General features: G+C 44.1%; 1 protein-coding gene across 3 annotated transcripts; it reads left to right on the forward strand.

Annotated features, from left to right (window-relative positions):
- Positions 1-1,324: 1,324 nt before the first annotated feature.
- TRMT61A (tRNA methyltransferase 61A) lies at positions 1,325-22,006 on the forward strand. Of its 3 annotated transcripts, none has more exons than XM_015865491.2 (4): positions 1,325-1,679; positions 3,926-4,290; positions 12,023-12,289; positions 20,565-22,006. In XM_015865491.2, exons 2-4 carry the CDS (start codon positions 3,960-3,962, stop codon positions 20,891-20,893), a joined length of 927 nt encoding a protein of 308 aa, XP_015720977.1. In that variant the 5' UTR covers positions 1,325-1,679; positions 3,926-3,959; the 3' UTR covers positions 20,894-22,006. The 3 variants fall into 3 exon arrangements, with proteins under 3 accessions (XP_015720977.1, XP_015720976.1, XP_015720978.1); XM_015865490.2 differs by lacking the exon at positions 1,325-1,679 and adding an exon at positions 1,943-2,155; XM_015865492.2 differs by lacking the exon at positions 1,325-1,679 and adding an exon at positions 2,312-2,383.
- The last annotated feature ends 437 nt before the right edge of the window (positions 22,007-22,443 follow it).

Below are 22,443 nucleotides of genomic sequence, written 5' to 3' on the forward strand. Positions count from 1 at the left end.
CTTCATTAGAGATGCAGCGCTGTGTGTCAGCAGCCTCTATCAACTGCTTTATCTGGCTCATCTGCTGAGAGAACACTTTCCTTGGACCAGCCTGTATTGCCTGTTAGACTGTGATAAAGGCATCAACGTGTCCTTTCCATGCTGGGATGATGTTGTAGCTCACACTGACTTGTAAACTATGATGCAGTTTGGCATGTCAGGCTGGAAAGGTGGGGTGATTACTCCAGAGATCTCCGTGCTCAGCTTCAACAATGAAGAATGAAGGGAAGTTAATCATGGGCCGTGCAATGAACACTTCCTAAGAGGCTTAATTATAAATGTTGTGCAGTGTACAACTGCAAGGAGATGAGTGTTGGCTAGTGAATGTGCCTTCTGAAATTACTCACGTGATAGCAAGATGAACCTTGAGAACTGGGGGGAAACATCCTGAAAACCTGTTTCCAAATCAAGAAGTAGCAAAAGAAAATGGTTTATTACACGTAACTCCATTGGTGCCAATGCCTCACTGACTAAACAGCACTTGAAATGAAACGTAGCACTCGTGCATGGACAGATGAAAGGAACTGGATGTAGCTGTATCTGCTTAACTTCCCAAACTAATGTTTTCTTTTCACTTAAGAGCTGTTTGGATGTGGTGCTCAGGGATATGATTTAGCAGAGGGTAGTTAGAGTTAGGGTACTATGGTACTATGGTTAGGCTGCGGCTGGACTTGATGATCTTCAAGGTCTTTTCCAACCTGGGTAATTCTATGATTCTATGTATATCTGCCTTGCTATTATCCCTATTATCTTCACATTGGTTCAGTGTCCTGTTGAAAATTACTTCAACTCCTAGTTGAAGACTAAGAGCTGCTCTGTCTTGTGTACAGTCAGACTCACAGTGATGTGAACAGCAGTTTTTGAAGGGAAAAAAAGGACACGAGAACATAAACTACGGCAAATGACATGAAAAATGACACACAAAAATAGAAGGTAGGTGCAGATGTAAAGGCAGAACAGAGCTGTGATTGCCAGTCAGAAACACAGCTGAGTAGGAGTCTGCAGTTTGAGAAGCCTCTGAAGCTGCATACATTACGTGTAGATGAGATGGAGGAGAGTTTCACAACTAAATAACAAAGACTTCTGCAATTATGATACGGGCGGGTCAATAGCATAACATAGAAATGTTCCCACTGAAGATAATGAGCAAATTTTCCCTGGCAGTTGATGAAATCACATTGATTAAAACAAAAGAAAGCTCACAGATGGTCATCCACACAGCTCTCAGCTGAGTGTACGTTGATGGCGTTCTTGAATGACTTCTTCTCCACTCCTGTGCATCACAAGGCACTGGTGAACACAGCAGAGTTATCTGATTTAGACAGAACGTTCCCTGCATGTCCGAGGTGACTCACATGCTGCTGTGCCCGCGCCCTGCCATGCCATGTAGCCTGGGCTTGTTGGGAGCAGCAGATGAGGCGATATCCTCCTCCTGGGCATCTCCCGACTCCATCCCCGCGCCACCCGGGCACCTCCGGCTCTCCACATCACTGCAATCCTAACCATGAGACACAAGTAGGAGTTAGAGCCGTGCTATTTGGGGTTTCGATAATCATTCCGCTCCTTCTGAGCCCACACTCCGCTGTGGGTTTCTCCTGCAGCCTCCAGAAACCAGCACGAGGAGCTCGGTTGGCCTCGGGGTGAGCAGGGGGAATAGCTGGAAAGTTCTGGAAGCCGCCTGCATGGAGGCTCGGGTGGCAAAGGCAAAGCCTTTCCTTGGGGAAGGGGCTTCCACTGTGGGATGCAGCCACCAATTGCCCACACTTTAACATGAGGTTCATAGCTAACTGCGCCCGTGGAGGTGCTCGGAGGGAAGAAGCCGGGCAGGGCTGTCCAGCCACCCACCACCCATAGGGGACCTCTCGTTTCACCGTAGGCAGGGACCGGCTCGGGGCTCGCTGTGCCCGGCCCCGCTGAGGGGGCGACCGGTGCCGGGAGCGGAGCAGCCCCAACCGGGAGCGGGTGGCGGTGAGCGGCCGCTACAGGCAGCGCTGGCGGGGGCGGAGGCGGCGGAGCGTCAGCATCCTGCGACCGGCTCGGGGAGGCGCGGGGCCGGCACCGCGTGTGAGGAGAGCCGGGCCGGGCCGGGCCTGCTGGCGGTATTCAACCGCGGGAGGTAACGGCTGTGGGGACGGGGAACCGGCGCTGCTGGGGGGCAGCGAGCCCCCCGCACGGGGTGAGGCCTGCGGGGAGGCGGCGCTGCGTAGAGCCGAGCGCGGCGGGGGCAGCGCTGCTGCGGGCCGAGCCGCCTCCATATCTGTTGTGCTTTGTTCCCCCTCGGCATTCAGGAGTTTGGATGGGGACCCCGTAGGAAAGGGGGGGACATCGGCCTCGGCACAGAGCTGTGAGTGGGGACTGTGAGTGCGGGGATCAAAGGAACGCGTGAGATGGAATCAGAGCCGCTTCCAAATGATACTGTTCTGAATACAAGCTGAAAACAACGACTCACAAATAGTGTCTGTTGCAGTAGAGTTGAGAACATTGATATAATCCGATGGTGCAAGCTATAAAACCCCATTAGGCATCACTACGATCTCACAGTGCCCAGTGTGTGTGTACATTTCTGAGCTGATGGGATGCCCTGTTGATTCGCCATGTGTCCAGTCACGCCTGGCCTGCTTTGCTGTATGAGTGCCTACACCTCATGCCATACACTTTGCAGTCATGGCCTAGCAGCATGTCTCCTTCTCATTCTCACTGGACACGGCAACATAGGACAAAACTTTTACACAGTAATTCACTATGAAAGCACTGCAGTCGAATCCAGTTGCCCAGAGAGGTGGTGGATGCTCCGTCCTTAGAGACAGCCAAGGTCAGGCTGGATGGGGCTCTGAGCTCCTGGTGCAGCTGTGGGTGTCCCTGTGCATTGCAAGGGAGTTGGACTGAATGGCCTTTAAGGGTCTCTTCCAACTCAGAAGATTCTATGATTCTATTTTTCTATGAAAAGTAATGCTGCTTTTAATTTTCTCGCCCAGCTCTCAGGAATCAGACTCCCAGAGCCTTCTGTCGAAGACTTTAATCTCTAACTTCGGGATCACCTCATTACACAATTACTTCCATGAATAGATCAGCCTGCAGCTTAGGCTGTTAGCTGCCTTATCTGAAAAGCAGTGCCAGCTTTAACTGTAAGCTGCCTTCTCATTTTGAGGTTTTCTTCTCCAAGACAACAACATTGAAGTTTGTTGCTCTCAGAACATGGGGCTAAAACAATACCGTGTGTTTGCACTGGCTGGCAAGTGGTTGTTTATGTTCAGCTGGAGCATGGATCGCTTCCCAGACAATCACTTTACACCCCCAATGGCAAATTAAAGGCCGCAATATTTTTTCTTAGTCGAATTTATGCCTAAATTAATGTGGGTACTACTTTTATCTTATTTCTAAAGCTTCACTTGGAAAACTTTCAAGTAAACCTTTGCTAGTGGTCCTAATAATTGGTGATTGAGACTTAGGCAAGTCGCAGTTGTCATATGCTGTAAATCACCAAGGGATAAGCCAGCAGAAGAAAATAAAAGTCATTGCTTAACAACGTATTCTGAGAGCTTGTGAACTGGAACTGAGCAGATTGCTGTAATGGATACTGCCTTGAAAGTTTCCCAGTAGGGTTAGGGAGCAGGCTGAGCAAATGGTAACAGATTTGCTAATTTTTGTTTGTAAATGTACCGTACAACGATACAAGTAGTGGTTATATTCAAGTAGTGAGATCTTTCCATTCATATTAATTGGGTCAGGAGTGCATTGAGGGGAGGTCCCTGAGCTTCATGGGTCTCTTGCTAACATCTTACTTGCACACTATGTCTTCCTTTTTAAATATTGGAGAAATAAAATAACTTGCCTGTTCTTATAGCTTTATTGAGATCCAACTGTGTTGGCATTTGTCCCCTTTTAGGTGACGATAACCAGCCAACCACAAGACCGTTGCAATGAGTTTTGTGGAATATGGCGATACGATCAAGGATGGTGACACAGCTATTGTGTTCTTGGGCCACGAATCCATGTTTCCTGTGAAGGTCCAGCACGGCGGCGTAACTCAGACTAAATACGGGGTCATCCGACATTCCACGGATCTCATAGGCAAGAAGTACGGCTCCAAAGTGACCTGCAGTAAGGGAGGATGGGTTTTTATTCTTCATCCAACTCCAGAACTGTGGACAGTGAATCTTCCACACAGGACACAGATCCTGTATTCCACTGACATCTCTGTAATCACCATGATGTTAGAACTGAAGCCAGGCTCCATAGTATGTGAATCAGGTAATAATACTTTGAGATCTTTTTATTATGAACTAACACCATCACTTTCCATGGAAAACACGCTTAGCTTTACATTTTGCAAAATATCTCTTATTTTTTTGTTTCCATTGTGATACAGTTTTCTCAGCCCACACATGGAGTAATTCTCTTTCATTTGCACATGCTGTCAGCTACTGCCTCTCCAACAAACATTGCTGCTTCAGTATGGCAGCCTTATGCACACATGCCTTTGAGTACATGATTAATTCATCTTAAATATATGAGCAATCTTCCTTCCCTTATCTAAAACTGCTAAGTTCTTAAGACGTGTTTTTAAGAAGCACGATTTGAATCAAAATTCAGACATTGCATTAGCACTCTGCGAGAATGTCATTGAAGTGAATTAGGGGCTGGACCTAATAATATGGGAAATCAAATGTCAGTATTTCTATCATGTGACACCTCAAAGTTACATGTATTTTGTTGTTCTCTTCCCTACTGTGATCCTCTTGTAGCACTTCAGCTTCACGCAGAGCTCACTGTAGTGGCACAGTAGAACAGATGATGCATTCATCACAGTGCTGTGCATTGTTTCTAAACTTGGTTTAATTTATTACCACTTCCATAATTTGACATAATTTTTAAGTATGGAGGAGTTACGTTTCATGTAGATAGATATTTTCATGGATAGATCCAGTTTATAATAACACTTCCATGCTTTTCTTGCTGCCGGCAATATGAGTCTTGCTTCATTTCATTTGATCTCTCTAGCTTGCAAAAATGTGAACTGTAGATAGTTTGCCCTCATTTTTTCTGTCTGTCTGAGTCTTTTTAGGAAGCAGTTTTATATGCTTCCTTCTGAAGTGTAGATATGGCAAAGGACCAGTGTGACAAGGTTGTACTGCGCTGCATTAACTTGCATTTAACGTTTCCTGCTCCTACCCAAGCATGATGGTGGGCAGCTTTGGGGGTATTGTGGCTGCTTTTCAACACAACTGAAGTGCTGCTTATCTGCATCCATTTACACCCAGTAATAAATGGGCGTGCTGGAAACAGGCAAGGCCATGTAGAAAAGCTCCTGGCCCCTTCTCTTGGTATAGGTGCCTGTTAATGGACAGAGCTGCAACATTACTGTTGTTGGTAATGATGAAAGGTGAGAATCTTTGAAAGCTCATTTGTCTGAATAGCTAAGAAATGGAAATGCTTGATGAGCTAATGGATCTGCAGTCCCACAAATGCTGTGGGTCAAAAGTCATAGCTACAAAACAATCCTTTCTGTTAATGGAAAACTGTTCCCAGGTTTGTTTTAATGTCTGTGCTGTCCTAATTAGTGTTTTAACTTCAGCTTTCTAGGGAAAGCAAACAGTTCTACTACTCACATTGTGCTTGTATTGCTTGAAAGATTCACTGTTCACACACAAAGAGGGAATATTAAGCAGGTATTAAGCAAGAGTTAATCTTGAAGCGAGAGATCTTACTGCAGGTTTGCTTACGAGTGACCAGAAGTGGTGATTTGAATTAAAACGTGTTGCATGTATTGACAACTGGAGCCTCCATTGTGATGATGTAACCTACTTTGGGGCCATCCAAAATTAGGCCACATTCAGCAATCGAAAATCATCAGTGCTTGTTTAACCTTGTGTGGCTTAGGAGGAGCCAGCCAATGGTGGTAACAGAAACAAGGCAGGAAATCTGGCCTAGTAATGGCATTTGAGTCTGCTTCCTGTTAGTGCTGTCTTTAGATGTGTCTCGAGCATTAATTAGCATGGAAGTCTGTATTATCTGAACATGAACTGATACACATAGTTGCTGTGGGGTTGGAGGGACAAAACAGGCACAGTAAACAGGTCAGTCTCTCTTCCCCTTTCCCTGCTGCTTGGCTGTGGCAGGTGTCCTGCACCTAGCTGGGGTAAGCGAGCACAACTGGGGAGCAATGTGCACAGGTGTACATAGAAAGGATGGGTAAAGTAAGATGAAATGCTTGAGTCATTCCGCTTAAATTGATGCATAATGGCCTGTCATAACCAATACAAGCGTATTAATACAGGTTTTACCATTTTTAACCATTTCTAATAAATACATAAAGAGCAAGCTGGTCAGCAGCACATGCATAATTCAAGTCATCCCAGCGTACTGTATTGAGGCTGTAAGGAGACTCAGCATCTGCCTGATGTTTCACGATGGAGGCATAGGAATATGATACTTTTTCTGTCTCCTGCTAATTTCTAATTTATGAAAGTGCATTGAGGTTCAAGAACTGCTGGTGGAGCTGAGATCTCCTCAAAGTATTGGTCCCTGACTGGAGGAATTCACCAGTTTGAAAAGAGTTTTTGGCAGCCCGATCTTTCCAGAAGTAAAGGGTACCTGAGGTAGCTGCTGCAGTACCTGAGGTGGGTAGTGTGAAACTTTGATTCTCATCAGGTAACTCTGATCTCACTTGTGCTCATTGCACGTTCAGTCACCGTTTAAGTAAAGAAATACATTCAGTCTTTTTTGTTTCACCACTCTCCAAAGCTCCAAAACTAACTTGATACCAAGTTCCAAGCCAAGGCTATCTTCAGTCCAGTGATTGCAGCTGCCTGTAGGATAACAACTCCATTTGACAGCTAATTTTTTTTTTGTTGTAAAATTTATTTTTATACAACATTGGAGTAAATATGAATCTAATATTGCTGCTAAACATAAGTAAAGACCTCTTTTTTTCTACTCCAGTACCCACTTATCTAAGCTTTTTTACTGTGCTTCCTCCCTGCTAAGACCTAAACAAGTGTCCGTCCTTACCCTCAGAACTGCTCAGGGAATGCAGTGCAGCACTGTGAAACCTCGTTTAATCTGATAAATCTAAGAAATATTTTGGTTTCAACAGAGCATTGTATTTAGACAAAATGTAATTTAGTCAAAAGTATTCTGACCAGTATCCCACTGATCCTTCAGCCCTCGACAAAATCAGACTCACATGAGCAAAAATGTTAATTGGATTTTTGTTTCCCTTCAGCTAAGTCCCAAATTAAAAGTTGCTAAACCCTGTTCATTGCCACACAGCGGTGGGGTTCCAAAGCCACAGATGGGATTTGTGAAGACTGAGAACAGTCCTCTGGGTTCTCGTGGCTTCTCTGTGGAGGGGGAACAAGAGCCCGTGGCCAGCCTGCCTTACACTGCAGCTCCTCCAAAACAGTTATGAAACTTTCAAACTCATGGTCTGAGTGTAGATTTTGTTAGGAGTACACTCATAAAAAATTAAGGAGGACTTAATGATTAATGGATACTTAATAAATGATTAATAGATTATTGTGGAATCCCAGCAAGTCAGCTGTAGTGCTATGACTCTTCTGACTGCTCATGTCTGCATCATCTCTTTGGCATAAGTGTATGTAAACTCTGCAGCTGAATCTTTTGTGTACACACCAAAGCTTTGTAACTATTAATTTGATTTTGGGATGTATTCATATTAATTAAATTTTATAATGCCTCCCATATCTGCCTTTCAGTGGATAAGAGAGAGAAGAACTCAAATATGTGATTCTTTACAACACCTTCTGAAGTAGAAGAAAAGCCTCATCTGTACCAACATCAGAGAACACATATTCTCTTGACATACCAAAGAACTGAAGCAGAACTGTGGCCACATGAGGCATCGCTGCCATGGGTGCAGCTTTGTGGCTGAGGAATGCCGTTGGTACCCTGAAGTGCTTGTTTCCAGACTTTGAGGGCTTCCTTTCATCTTACTGCGTTTGACCACAAAGTGTATTTCTCATGCAGCTCTGAACTTCACAATATCACCTCCATTTTGCAGAAGATCCCTCCCTAATGACCTCTGCCTCTTGAATCTCTTAAGAGCAAATTCTTTTCAGTCTTCACATTCCCATTCCTTTTGTAGGCAGTGCCAGCCTTGGAAACTTCCATGCCATCCTTCCCCAGCTCCTGAATCCAGTGAACAGTGGCCTTCAGCCTCTAGCCTGCCTCCTAACATGCCCATTTGGGCAGCGTGTCCACAGCAGAAAGGCAAGAGAAGGAGCTCATCTGTAAGGGGAACTTCGTGATGCACCATCTCCTCCTGCAGTATCCAGGCCATTTCCTTGAAACGCTCTCCTCCCTCTCCTCCTCCCCTCTATGTTTCTGATCTTGCAGTTTCTCACCTCTTCCACCATGATTTGTGCCCAGCTGCCCTCACAGAATGGCTTTTGAGCTAGAACTACCAGATGCGTAAGATCTCATCATATATTCACTAAAAATGATTAACGTTTCTCCCGTTACATAAACTTGACATGTACAGTGAGCAGTGCTCCTCTGCACTGTGTTTCTTGTCAGATACTGGCTGTGGAGATTTTAGCTGTGCCTAAAGATTAATTCTCCTTTGCTTTTGAGGCTCCATCCGTTCTCATGGCTGACTCATGACCCGTCTTATTATTTGCTAGGTTTAAGTGTGGTAGCTAGGAGACTAATACAGCAACACTGATTGTTTTCTCATACTTGCCCATTTAGAATATCTCGTGTAGCCAAATATTGCAGCAGACACTTCAATTCCGTTAAAATGTTACTAGATACTGCATCGATCCAGAAATTAATAACATCACTTTTCCTGTTTTGGTGTTATATAAACCAATGTATGCACTTAAGAGCTTCCCCAGCTTTAGTTTGGATTACAAACCTGCCCTATAAAACCTGGCAAATATTTTGCATAAGCACAGCTGTAAACATCTATGGGTTCAATATCACAGTTTTACTTCCTTTCTTAAAAAGAGAAAGCCCATTAAATGGAAATGTTGGGGGCAGGCAAGCATAGAGAAAGCATAGTGGAACACAAAATCAGGTCTCTTGGGTTAACAGCACAGGTGGGATTCTAGGAGGATAAGCAAACTAGAAAACCAGGCTAAACTGAAAACACTGCAAGTGTGTTCTCTCTGTCAAGTGCTATATTTGATGCTGTTGGAATGCTTGCATTTCAGCTGCTCTCCTGATGTATCTACACACTGTTGAAGTAGCAGGTGTTATTTCTGAAGGGGTCAGACCTTGTCTGCTGCAGCTTTGAAATGAGGAATGATCTTAGTGTGGATGCTGCCTCATGATGCTGAGGTGTGCCGAGGCTTCTCTGTGGCAAACACGTCACTTGAATCAGCAGAAGGTGAGAAGAACAAATCTTTCTGAGGTCAGGGGAATTGTCAGGTTGTTCATGTGATCAGTACTTTGCTGTCTGTAAATCAGAGGCAGGTATCAATAGGTACTGAGCCTGAATGTTTCATCTGGGTCTCCACTTGTTAGGATATAAATCCTTCTAAATCCGCACTGGTTTTGTTGACTTGGGAGAGGGTAGAAGCTCTCCTCTGAGCTTAGAGTTGTCAAAGATGGATGGAGATAAATGGAAAAGGGGTTGAGAAGGGGTGAGAAAGCTCAGATGTTGAATATTGCAGATTCGCAGGGGAGGAGGAGAAAATAAGCATTAATTTCCCCTTCTATAACATAAGAGAAATAAAGGTTTAAACCTGTTTTCAGTAGACAGCATTAGGAGTTGTGCTTGAGTACAGAACTGTGATCAACTGCCCAACCCCAATGAAGATATTCCTGATCAACCACAAGGAGTGTGTTAACTGTCAGGAATATGAGAGCTGAGGCTCATCATCATCTCACAGGATTGGGTTCAGAATCCGTGATCTCTTCAAGAAAAGAAGAAATTTTGCAATGGTGGATGATTCATAGCCACCTTGTTCTTTGTTTCCTGCAGTTTTGAGAGTGTTGTCATGGAGGAGGCAGGCAGCATCTTCAGAAATACTCTCATTAGTGATGTCAGCGTGAGAGAATTTGATAGAGTAAAATGGGATGCGTGTGTATTATTCTCATGTTTGCAGCAGCCAGTCAACAGTAAATAATTCCTGGCAACCTTGTTTGACAAAACTCAGTCTGTAATGCACGCCTGCAAACGATGACTTCCAGCATCCTGTTTTTGGTGCTGGGTTTGGCTTTGGAGTGTTTGTGAATAAAAAAAAGTAGCGGAAAATAAACCAAAATAATGTAATGGGATTTAATAGGAAGGAGACAAACTGTTGTCTGCTCTGGTGTTTTGAAAAGCAGATTTATAAGGAAAGTGATTAAAAATGTAAAAGGATATGAACAAGGAAACTGGATACATGCAGAAGCTGCCTCTCTTCTGCGTCCATCCCAGCTGTGCTGGCAGACCTCCCGTTCACTCTTATAGATGAGCTGAGAACAATGCCAAAAGTCAGAAGTGCTGCCCTTTAGGAAGGTAAAATAATTGCATTCTGTAGCATTGCAGACGTTCTCAGTCATGCAGTCCTGCTTTTTGGTGTGAAATATAATGCCAGATTCCAGTCATTTTATTGTCCTATGGGCATCCCTGCTTTTGTCATTACAAAAACCAGTGAAATGCTGTTTCTTTCATTATTGAGTTTTGGCAGCCACGTGGCTCCCGTGCTATCATTAATTGTTTTGACCAGTGAAAAGTTGATGTCAATATTTAGAGCCAACTGATACCGCAAGTGGGTGATCTGTCACATGTGCACAGGTAAACTGCCCTCTGTCTTCTGCTTGCTTTATTGTAATGCTGGTGTGGGTGCATGAATTTTCGCATTAAGTAAATGTTTATGTTCCAGTTTCACTCTCTTCTTGGACCTTTTTGGGGCCAGCGCTAAAATCTGAGGTCCTCCATCCCATTAAAGCTGGGGGAGGTGCTGCTGTGCCTGCCAGGATCAGGGCCCTCCCAGAGGGAAGCAAGGAAGTGGTGCCCATTCTGCACAGCATTCGGTTGGTCTCATGTCAAAGATGGGCCCTAAGCTCTTCATGGTGTGAATGGGTCCCTTCTCAGAGCTGTCAGCTCAAATCCAGTGCCTTAGCAATATTTCTCCCCTTATGTGAATAGAGGGCAAGGGCCTTGGATCTGTCACTAAACTCTGACTTCCTGTCCGAGTCAGGAAAGTATTGCTCCAATTAGGCAGCACAGCAACCTCTGAATCCCCTAATTAATTTCCTCTCTGCTGGTTTCTGAGCTTTCTTCACCGCTGCTGTTCTTCAGATTGTGTCTTTTAGCAATAGGTTTAAGATCTGCAGTAGTTAAAAGAACTTGCTTCAGGCTGAAATTTAGCCTGAACAGCCACTGGAGTTAGCTAGAAATAGATCTTCTTTCTACAGGAAAAGTGTGTTCCAAGTACAGAATTATAAATCAATAAACACAGATAATTTGGGGTTGCCGTGGGGCTTTGAGTTTGGTGGGTTATTCTGCTAAATGCCACTTCAGTGAGTAATCTGCTATACGAGTCGGTATATGGGTGTTTTCTTCAGTGAAAACGCTGGTTATTAGTCATTATGTATTTAACGTGCCAATGGATCATTAAAAATAAGTTTCCCAAATTGCCAAGCTCAAACAAGAAAAAGTCTGTATCTTAATGGTTAGTCTGTGACTGTACATGGTAATCGTCCTTATGTGCAATTTAGGGTATGTGGTGGATCTCATTAGACTTCACTGAGACAGTGTAGACTTGTACAGGTAAGTCATCTGTGCAGTGAGGTCACTTGGTTGGCATGACTGCAGGGAGCCCAGGGGCCTCCATTCTGGGTAATTCAGGGTGCACTGAGGATGGCCGGTGTGTGACAAGGGACCTGAGCAAAACAGGTTCCATGTCATGAAGGTTGGCTGTCTGCATAGACACCAGGTTTTCAAACATAGGCTCTTGCCAACATCTCTTTCTTGTTCTAACGAAGTGCATTATCAAAAAGCATTTCACAAGCTGCTTTTCTTTTCTAGGTACAGGCAGCGGATCCCTGTCCCATGCTCTCATCAGGACAGTGGCTCCCACAGGGCACCTGTACACAGTGGAGTTCCACCAACAGAGGGCTGAGAAGGCCAAGGAGGAATTTCGGGAGCATGGAGTAGAGCATCTGGTCACGGTGACCAACCAGGATGTCTGCAAGAATGGGTTTGGTGTCTCAGACATTGCAGACGCTGTGTTCCTGGATATTCCATCTCCATGGGAAGCCATTGGACATGCAAAGTCAGCGTTAAAAGCTGAAGGTAACTGTGCTTAGCTCTCTAGCTTAGGAAGTGCTGTCTGCCTCTCAGCTATATGCTAGATCTGTTCCTTTCCATTATGTGATCGCTGTTCTCAAATGTCAAAGTCTCTAAGCATTTCAAAGGATGAAAAAGAGGTCTTCAATTTGCTATGAAAGATTTAAAAGGAGTAGAACAACTTTTTTTTCCTACAGGTCTGTGCTAGCTGCTACAATTAATGGGCAGTTTATAAAAGAAAATAACGTTTGAACCTTTGTCTAGTGCATTTTGTAGATCTGAGGGTGTGTGGGAGGCAGCAGCAACAATAAATGCTGAAAGCAAATTTCTTTGGCACTTCAGTGGAAAGGAGTTTGTATAAAAGGTGTTCAGAATCACTTTACATCAATCATTGCAGATTGGACCGGTTTAACAATGCTCCACATCAATAATGTTAAAGAAAATGTGGTTATATTTAAATATGCATGCTGATTTCTGCCTTAAATCTCTGCTGTCAGAGCTAATGAGAAGTATGACATTGGCTGCAGTAGGAATTGAACCTAAAGGTTGAACCTGCTTGCACCTGCTGCTCCTGGATGGTGACAGCAAGTGGGGACTGCTATTGGGGACTGGATGGGTTTTGTCTGTTTATATCTTTTCCCTACTGAAAAATAGGGAGTATACCATCCTCCTGTCCTGAAATGAGTTTTCCCCTGATTACTATTCTACCAATGTAACTGCATTAGTGTGAATCTCAGCTAACTTCTGCCAGGCTATGAAGTGACTTTTCTAATCAAGAGAGTATGGAGTGCAGAACAGTGCCCATGCTGGGACACGACTTCAGCAGGGTACTGACTTTAGGTAAATTGCTTGGTCTAAATCACAGGATTTAAGCTTGTTCTTAAAGGTCACTGAATGTGCTTGAGTCAGGACCAGCCCAGGCAATAGGCTCCCTCCACTAGAATGGAAAATTTTCAAGGTAGCTTTCCAATACAACACATTCTTTTCAAAGTAAATAAACAAAAAGAGACTAATTAGCACTCTGTACCTGCAAGGGTAAGAGCTGAATTTGTAGCTGCTTTCCAGTGTGTCCTGGGAAAAAAAAAAAAAAGCCAAAACAACTTTCACTGCACTGTACAATGCCCTTCCCATGCACAAATTATCTAATCTAGTGAGCAGAACACTCAGCTGACTTCCCAGCTTAGAAGGCGCTGCATTGCGCAGCCCAATTTGAATTATTGAAGTGCTGCATGTTTAGAATACTGAGCAGGGCTGCTTGAGCAGCTCCGAGGTTTGAATCCCTGCCTCACTCCAGCATTTGAAAGACAGATAAAAGGTACTATAGTACCAAACTGACCATACTCGTTGGCTACACTTTTCTGTGCTTCAAGGTTACACCTGCTAAGCCAATATGAAAAATAATTAAAACCCTGCATTTTTTTGTGTCTGTAAAGTGACATCACATGCTTTTTACCCATCACAAGGGTGAAACTTACTGCTGTTTTCAAATAGTTAAAGCTCTTCTGCAGTAAGAACAGGTTGTGCACGTACTGCTGCCACTCACCTCCATTTTAGTGATAAGGCATCACTGGAGAGAGTGAGCCCTTGTACTCTTTCCCCTCCATTCCCTGTCGCATGCATCTGGACAGGATCATGTGGCAGGTTCCATTGCGATGTGCAATGTAAGCACTGCGTCTGTGCTGCCAGGTAGCGGTCATTCATTTGCTGAGGTCGAAAGGTACTTCAATCTAGACTTCAATCTAAGTCCAGGCTAAATGAATTCAATATGTAGCATCAGTTAACCTCCTGTTTAGAACCACAATATTTCTTGTAGAGTTTTCAGCTGAGAAGGCGTGTAAGAGAGTTCTTGACCTCAACAAATGCTTATCAAATCAGTATTTTCTCTCCTACTTATGCTCAAGATCCTGAGTCTTGCAGCTCCTAGTAGGCTGAGTGTTAACGATCCTCTTCACAGAGTACATTTATCACTCACGTTATGCCTAACAGTAGGCTGTAAATATGCTGCTTACGATAGCTTGGCCTCCCATTTAATGCACTGCCAACTTGTGAAGAGCTAAAAGGATAAAAATGCACAGAGAGTTTTTGACTCAAAGGTTCTTGTTCTCTGGTGACATGCTCTGCTGATGCTCAGACTTGCATCTCTGCTGTATCCTTCTGTTCTCATTTCACCAGTCATGCTTTCAAGCAGAAATGCTGCTTGTAATATCTCTCAGGCACTGCTGCACTGCAGAACTTGCTTTCATTTCCAGACCTGCACTGTTTTCCTTTTGCAGCATCTGCTGATGAATGCTTTTCCGTAGTCATAGGAGTATTTGACCTTGGTGGTTTTTTTGCAGTGTTGCTGTTAACCCCTTCAGGTTAGATTAAAAAATAATAACATTTAACAGAATGAAAGATATGAGAGGTAACAGAAATATCCTCCACATCCTACAGTACTTAAATACCCTGAAACTTTTGACTCAGTCGTCTCCCAGCTGAATACTGTAGTGCTTTGATTATAATTCTGTACCCACCTACTCTGCTCTCTAAGTAAGGCCTATTTCATACATATATGCATATAATTGTTAGAGTTGGAAGGAACCTTTAAAGGTCATCCAGTCCAACTTCCCTGCACTGAGCAGGGACACCCACAGCTCCATCAGGTGCTCAGAGCCCCGTCCAGCCTGACCTAGGGATGGGGCATCCACCACCTCTCTGGGCAACCTGTGCCAGTGCCTCACTGCCCTTACTGCAAAAAAGCTTCTTTCTTACGTTCAATCTACATCTCCTCTCTCCATAAAGCCCCTAAATAATGTGTTTATCAAATAGTGATCTGTGTGATCTCACCTGAATCAAGTGATATGGTCCTGTCAGGTCTTTCCAAAAAGCCCTGCAGCGGAAGTTCCTTCCAAACACCTCCCTATATGGGCCTCTATTTCTGCCATTGCAGAAACCCTTTAGGAATACTCTGTTCTTAGAGGTAGTTGCTTTTCATTTCCAGACTCTTTTGTTTGTTTTGCTAGTTCACGGTGGACTTAAAACAAGTATTGCTTGCATTTTTTCCTCTAGCATTGCCATTGATTGTTGTCCTAACCTGTCAGGTCTGATTCTTATGGTTGTTGTATAAGCAAACAAATAACACCTCAGCCTCCCAGCAGCCTGTGGTGTAAGTAAGGCACGGCCTGGCTTTGCTACTTTCAATTTTCATTTAGGTTTGCTTCTCTCCTCCCTGCTGCTTTCAGGGAATACCAGTTACGCAGAAATTCTCACTGGCTATTTCTCCTGAGCCTTAGAGGTTATTCATGGTCCCATTTTCAAACCACACAGGTATGACTTTGAGGAGCAGATGAAATCTTCAGCCACAAGTCTCACCTCCATGGCAGCTGGGTTGGGAGCCCCCCAGGCTGAAACACACCAAGAGGGCAGCGATGTGAGGCTGCTGCTGGTTGTGCCCAAGCTGCCTCAGGAACACACAGGGAATGTGTTAGGGCAGAAAGTGGAGCCTGCTAGTCTAGTGTGCTGTCTAGACTTTCTTCCTCCACCCGTGCAGGTGGTGCTCAAGATGGTATCAATGCTTCTCATGTCCATAGGAGTTTGTTTCGGAATAAATGAATGAGGCCATAAGTGTAAATCACCATCACCAGGCTTTATTAGTGTGCCACCTGCTTAGATTCAAAGGAGAATTTGCTCAAGGTGAAGTTAAAGATAATCAAGGTCAGGCTAGACAGGGCTGTGATCTAACTGTGAGCATCCCTGTTCGTTGCAGGGGAGTTGGGTTAGATGACCTTTAAAGTTCTCCTCCACCTCAAACAATTCTGTGATTCTATGATAGTTTGAAACATAATCTCCCAGTGCTGAGGAACCATCTGGTCTAGTGCAGAGCTGCCCCACTAGGATCAGAAGCAGGTGCTAACTCAGATTCCACCTGGTTCCCAAGCACTGCTTGCTGAGCTAAGCACGGCTGGTGTGTCTTGCTGGAGGACATTAAGCAAGCTGAGGCTGTGGGGATTTTCAGCTCAGGTGCACACAGTGGGTCTGGCCCAGCCACCTAAGCAGAAGTGATTCACCTGTCATGAGCTACGCGGGATTCCTGCACTGTAATCCATGCTGTGGAATGCTGGCCAACATTGCTGGACTTTGCATAGCCTGTAGAAAGTAGCTGAGGATGAAGGGAATCTTAAAGGAAGTTGTTAGATTTTCTTCACAAGCCTGGTGCCAACTTTATTCTTTTTTTCCTCATTTTTGATACATGCTTTTGCCATCCCCATGGCAGTCAGTAGGAATGAATTGCTTTAGAAGGATGCACCTGCAAACGTAGAGGTTAAGGTCACATGTGCAGAAAATGGCATCGAGTTCCCATTAATGGGCTGGCAATTGATTTGGAAAAATTTTTCTTTTCTGAATCAAGAAACATCCTTTAATTTCTTCCAACAGCCAGATCCTCTAATTTCACTTGTCAGGGAAGCTGCATCAAATCGCCCACGAGCACACACTCATTTAAAGGACATTTTGTCCCCTTTTGCAGAGGCAATATTTTTAGTGTCCTACTAGCACAGAGTAAATGCCATAGTGATGCTGCTCGGTGACTTTCCTGCCTCTACATAATGATTGTGCCATGGGATCTTTGTAACATAATCTTCCAATTATCACAATGCACTGAAATCCCCAAAGCCAGAGCTGTGTTCTTTTACCAGAAATAAAAATGCTGTGCTGCATTTGCTGCGTCACAGAACCATTTCCAAAATTATGGGCCCTTTTCTCAGGAACTCAGCAGTGCTGCACTACATGTGTTCTTTTCACATCCTCTGAGTAATGCTGTGATGATGAACAAACTTAGCGGAGCATTTGTGACGCATACAGCAACCTGCAAAAGAGAGGGGACATAACTTGGACACATGTTGTTTTCATATCAGGAGGATGCATTGAGTTTGTGTCAATTGGGTAGCACTGCCAGATTTTCCATGCTGGATACCTAAAGCAGGTTTAGGTAAGTAGAACTGGTAGAGGTGTTACTCTCTGCTCAGACAAACCAGTTGCTTGGTGGAGCTGCACAGAAGCAAACCAAGAACTGTGTTGGAAGGAGGAGCAATATCCAAGGCACTGATCTCTAGTAAAGATAACAAGGCGTGTCTTTTGATTATTAATTAGATACTTTCAATACTATGCTTAAAAGAATGTACAGTGCTTTGTAGATGCAAATCCTCTCTTTTATTTCTTCCTCTTCCCCTAAGCTCTCTCTTCTAATTGTTCCAATTGTACTTTAATTTTCATAGGCTCTTGACCCCACTGCTGGTTATAACGGCTGCCAGGTCTGTGTGGGCACCTTCCAGCCTACAGATTCAGATTTAACCTCTCCATTAAATGTTTCAAACAAACTCACTCTCTGTAAAATTGAAGGTGGAAAAAGAAATTTAAGTCTTTAATACAGACTCATTATTTTCTTCTCAACTTTAGCACTTGTCAGATACATTATACATGAATAAACACATTTTTAGACAGCTCTTCAGATCAAAAAGCTCACACAGCTTCCCGATGTGAACAGGATTAATCTCAGATAATTGCTGTATCCATTTATGATGACACACAGGTCTCATTAAACAAATTTAGGAACGGTAGCTTTCCTAAGAGGAGAGCTCTGAGAGAACACAAACGTGCCTTACACCTACAAGTCCTGCTCCTTCAGCAGAAGAGCACATCCTTCTCAATGCTGCTTTTCTTTTGCCCAGAGTCCACTGGTTTTTTTTTGCAGCTAAAAACACCGTGGCAAATGAAGCATCTCAAATCTATTTTAGGCAGTCTCTGTAAGTCTGGAGCTGCAATTTCATTTCTACCTTCAAGCCTTCTGCTAATTGCAGCCTTCCAACCTTTTCTTAACACCTGTTTAATGAAACGAGTTCAGCCCGTGAATCCAACCCAGCCTGCAGGGTGCTGTGGAGAGGAGACAGCAGAGAAGACCCCGTTGCCTGTTAGACAGATGCCGTCTGGACGTCAGCTATCACAAGAGCCTTCTTCTCTACCCAGTGGCTCAAAAGCCCATTTTCTGCAGCCCTGCTTTCCCAAGCAGCCTGCTTACAAGGAAGCAGCCTAATAAATCAACACCAAGTTTGGTGCTGCCATGCTGTGCTCAGCTGACCATTCTGAGGCAAAATGAAGGTTGCTCTGGCTTTAATTGGAGGCTTGACAAGAGCCGTAGGCGGGCTGGCAGCTTATGTTGCCACAGTTGTGTGCAGGCTTCTTACTTTTCCTCTGTAAATCCCCATCTTGTGCCTAAAGATGTCTTGAAATCCCTGCAGTCGGGGTAAATAAGGAGAACAGGTTTGCTGTAAATGTAAATATGTTGCCATCTTTTGTTTCGCCATGAATGCAAAAAATGAAAAGCCTGAATGAAATCGTAGTAAGTCTCCGATCTCAGTGCAAATTCTTTCTTTGCAGACAAAGAGTTACTGTGAGCTGGCATTTAGATAAGTTCGACGTTTGTTCAGTTCCCTACACAATGAGAATATGGCATCGTTCTCTATAACATATGTTCATTATAGTAACTTTCCAGTTACGTAACATAAATTTCTTCTCGAGCTTTTGTCTTTTCTATCTACAACCATGGCAGCAACGTGTACTGCTCTGGCCAGAAGGGATGAGCTGTCGGATGCAGTTCTGGTAGTGCTGGCCACGCTGATAAACATATAAATCTAATTTCATGGGAACTAACGGACCGGGTGCACAATTAAATTGGCATCCCCAGAGTTGGTTAACAGTGACACATACCAGCATTAATTTTGCAGGTGGTTATTAGATTTGTTCTTTAATTGTCACTCCAGGGAATTACTTGTCTGGGGTACTTTGTTCTGAAGATGCACGATAAGAACTGCCGGCTGCGGAGACTTTATCCCAGGACTAAAATTAAATCCTGCTCAGCGTATGGTGGATTAATGGTCATGGAAAGTGTTCTTCCTCAATCAGTGCCTGGCACATCATTGCTGTGCAGTAACTGGAGTGCTGCAGTGACACTTTCAGACCTGATGTTTGCTTTTTTTAGAGTTGTGACTTTAGAAATGAGAAAGGGGGGAAAAAATAAATAACTAAAGAGCGAGTTTGAGATAAAGCAGGCCTCGTGTAGTCCCAGCATGGCCTCTATTTTTAGCAGGATGCTTTGCTCTCAGCTGCACGGGTTTTTTAACTGCTTAGACAACAGGGCTTGGGAGGCTCAACGGGATGAGCCTGGGAGAGGGCTGGGAAGGAATGCAAATTAGGTCAGCACACATTTTCATCTAATTATAAGAAGTGAAACAGTGGCTGAAGCTGCATTGTCCAGCTCCTTCCCCCAGCACAAAAGCTTTTCAGGAAGGGCAGCGTCCCTCGTGGGACAGTGTGTCCCGGGTGAAAGCACATGCCCTGGCTTTATGGCAGACAGCGTCCTTCTAATTCTTTGATCTGATTTGGCTGTGGCTTTTCAGAGTAAATCTGAATCATTCTATTCTCAGCTGTTAAGGTGACATTGTAGCCAGCAGAATGTTGTAGGGAGCCTATTAGTGCTCTGAAAGTGGAATCAAAACTGAGCCATGTGCAGAGGAGGAGGTGTGTGTTAGTTTGTCACTAATAGCCCTGTCCAAGGGGTTTGGGGCATTTGCTGTAAAGCTGCCCGATGTGTTCAGTAAGTTGTAATGCTCAAGGGACATGCTACTCAGCTTGACTAAAAGGGTAAAGTCTTAACAGCACTCCATCTATGGCCTGGAGAGATTACTTTATTCTGTACACGCATACCATCGTTCCCAAATAAACACAGCCGCTTTTGTCAGAGCGTGTGTGCACGCACACTAGATTCTAATGAAGGCAGCTCTGTACAGTGTGTGGAGAATGACTTCTGGCTTTGTGTAGGTGCCAGCTTCAGAGCTGTGCCTCGGCCCAGAGCAATGGATAGTGACTCCAAAAGAGGCACTGTTCTGAGGGGATTGACTTTTAAGAGCTTTATCATGAGCAAGTGTAGTGGGCAAAGCTGGGTTTGGAAGATGAGTGAGGTTACCACTGCAGCTTTTAAAGAGTCTGATGCGTCTTGTGAAGTCATCCCTGCTTGATGCTGACACTTTGATCCCACAGAGTTGCCCGATGAAGATTTTCTTTCAGAATGTTTTTACTTTTGTATAATGCGTAGAATCTTAGAACATCCCAAGTTGGAAGTGACCCATAAGAATCAGCGAGTCCAGCTCCTGATTGCAATTCTACATGCAGCTAGGAAAATCTGAAAGAAGAGAAGAAGTGCTTCGTTTGTGGTTTTGCCCTCTTATCTACTACCTGTCTTCTTCTGCAGGTGGCCGCATCTGCTCTTTCTCCCCCTGCATCGAACAAGTCCAGAGGACCTGCCTAGCAATGGAAGAGAACGGTTTTACAGAGATTAACACCTTGGAAATTCTGCTCCGAGTGTACAATGTAAGGACAATTAGCTTGCAAATCCCCGACCTTGGAAAAGCAGCTGAGGATAATTCTAGCCCTGGCTTTGACAGCAGCAACCCATCAACCCAAGGTAGCCCAGGCACTAATCTGCAGCAAGGAACAGTGCAGTTCAAAAGCGGCGTGCCGCTGAGGGAGATGGTGGGTCACACTGGGTACCTGACCTTTGCCACTAAGAGCCTCTTGTAGTACACTTCAACCTGGGGAAGTTCGGAGTGCTTTGTGTGTTTCTGTGCCTTCGCCGTTTTCATGGTTCCTTTTTGTAGGGCATCCAAATTTTTCCTTGTCAGGGAATTCCATATATAGTCAGATTTAGTTGGAATATGCTTTGTTTAAATAGCACGCAAGCATTAACCAGAGCAGCATCAAGGGAATGTTGGAACTCTGGAGCAGTGCTCCGCTTGCCGTCAAAGAGACAAAGTAATAGCAAGTGGCCATTCACTGGAATGTGCGGGATAGAGATTCCTCCTGATAAGAAAGTAGAACAGCACACTGATCACAAACAAGATGGACTTTTTTCCTCCTCTTTTCTGAATGACTTCCCAGCTTTATGCTTTTATCACAGCACCGTGAGGAGCTTCTCTTGTTAAACTTCTCTGGTGTCTGTGTGTTGCTTTTAGGAATGTGGAAGGGCTTCCTTGCTTCCCTTTGGATATGGAAGTTGCAGAGCCATATGGTTGCCTGCATGGAGGGTCACAGTATTAGAACTTCCTTGGAATAGTGTTGAGCTGCACAGAGGGTTGTTGGCAGCACTCAGGAACACAGCCTCGTATTCCATTCTGGCATCTGCAAATCACTTGGATTACACAGAGGTCGAATAAACGTGCTGATTGTTGGATTTGGTCTAATATGATATTGCAATAGGTTGATAGTAGAAAATCAGGCGTGGGTTTGTACTATGATCTTCTAATAGGTCATCTGCTATCAGTGTTATCAAAATGCACTGAATCAGCCTCATTAATAAAGTTTTTAGACCATTTACTCTTCAGTACTCCATAAAAGCTGGTGGGTGGGATGAACTTTTTGAATGCTGGATTGTGTTTTATTATTTAAAGAGTAAAATAATTAAGAAAAAAAATGTTGAAGTTTCTCTTTTTATTTTATGTCGGTTTTTTGGTCCCAGTTTCACAGTTATTCCAGCCACTAGTAATGCCTGGGGATGTTTAGCTGTGCCTTGCATTTGGCACCTTATATGTTGATTGTACTAAAAACAGCCAGCCATAACCTGCTGCCTGAGCAATTGAACCTGATATCCCTCCCCCAATCTTGACAGAAATAAACAAAGCTAAGCTTTTAACGTGTTATGGCAGAATGCTAATCCATAATGGTTTAAAGAAAGCTCAACCGATCACGACAGCAGAGATAAACTGTTGAGCAGATTAAAGGCAGAAAGCAATTCTGTAGCACTAAATCAGTTACGTAAGCAGGCCTACCATTCTCCACAAATGATGTGAAAGTTCTGTTTCTGCTGCTGCTAACTTCCTCCAGACAGGTTTGTGCTAAACTGCTAGCAATGATGATATGGTTTGGTGGCTGTATTGGAATGATGTGCATGCATAGAAGTGTGTATGCACTTGTTTGTGTGTGCTTGAATTGCCACCATGGAAGTGATGCTGAGAGGCTCACATGAACCAGGAGGCGGCATGAGGAAATACAGAGTTAATGCTACAAGACTCCTTACCTGGAGGTGATTCTCACTTTCTGACCAGTGGGATCCTCAGCCTTCACCAGGGATAACT

The sequence above is a fragment of the Coturnix japonica genome, chromosome 5, assembly GCF_001577835.2.
Source record: "Coturnix japonica isolate 7356 chromosome 5, Coturnix japonica 2.1, whole genome shotgun sequence".
Taxonomy (NCBI): domain Eukaryota; kingdom Metazoa; phylum Chordata; class Aves; order Galliformes; family Phasianidae; genus Coturnix; species Coturnix japonica.

Excerpts from the sequence above, each read along its gene's own strand:
- TRMT61A (XM_015865491.2), top strand. The coding sequence starts at position 3,960 with ATGAGTTTTGTGGAATATGGCGATACGATCAAGGATGGTGACACAGCT. Across the intron at positions 4,291-12,022 it reads CTCCATAGTATGTGAATCAG|GTACAGGCAGCGGATCCCTG; the intron begins GTAATAATACTT and ends TTTCTTTTCTAG. Across the intron at positions 12,290-20,564 it reads GTCAGCGTTAAAAGCTGAAG|GTGGCCGCATCTGCTCTTTC; the intron begins GTAACTGTGCTT and ends CTTCTTCTGCAG.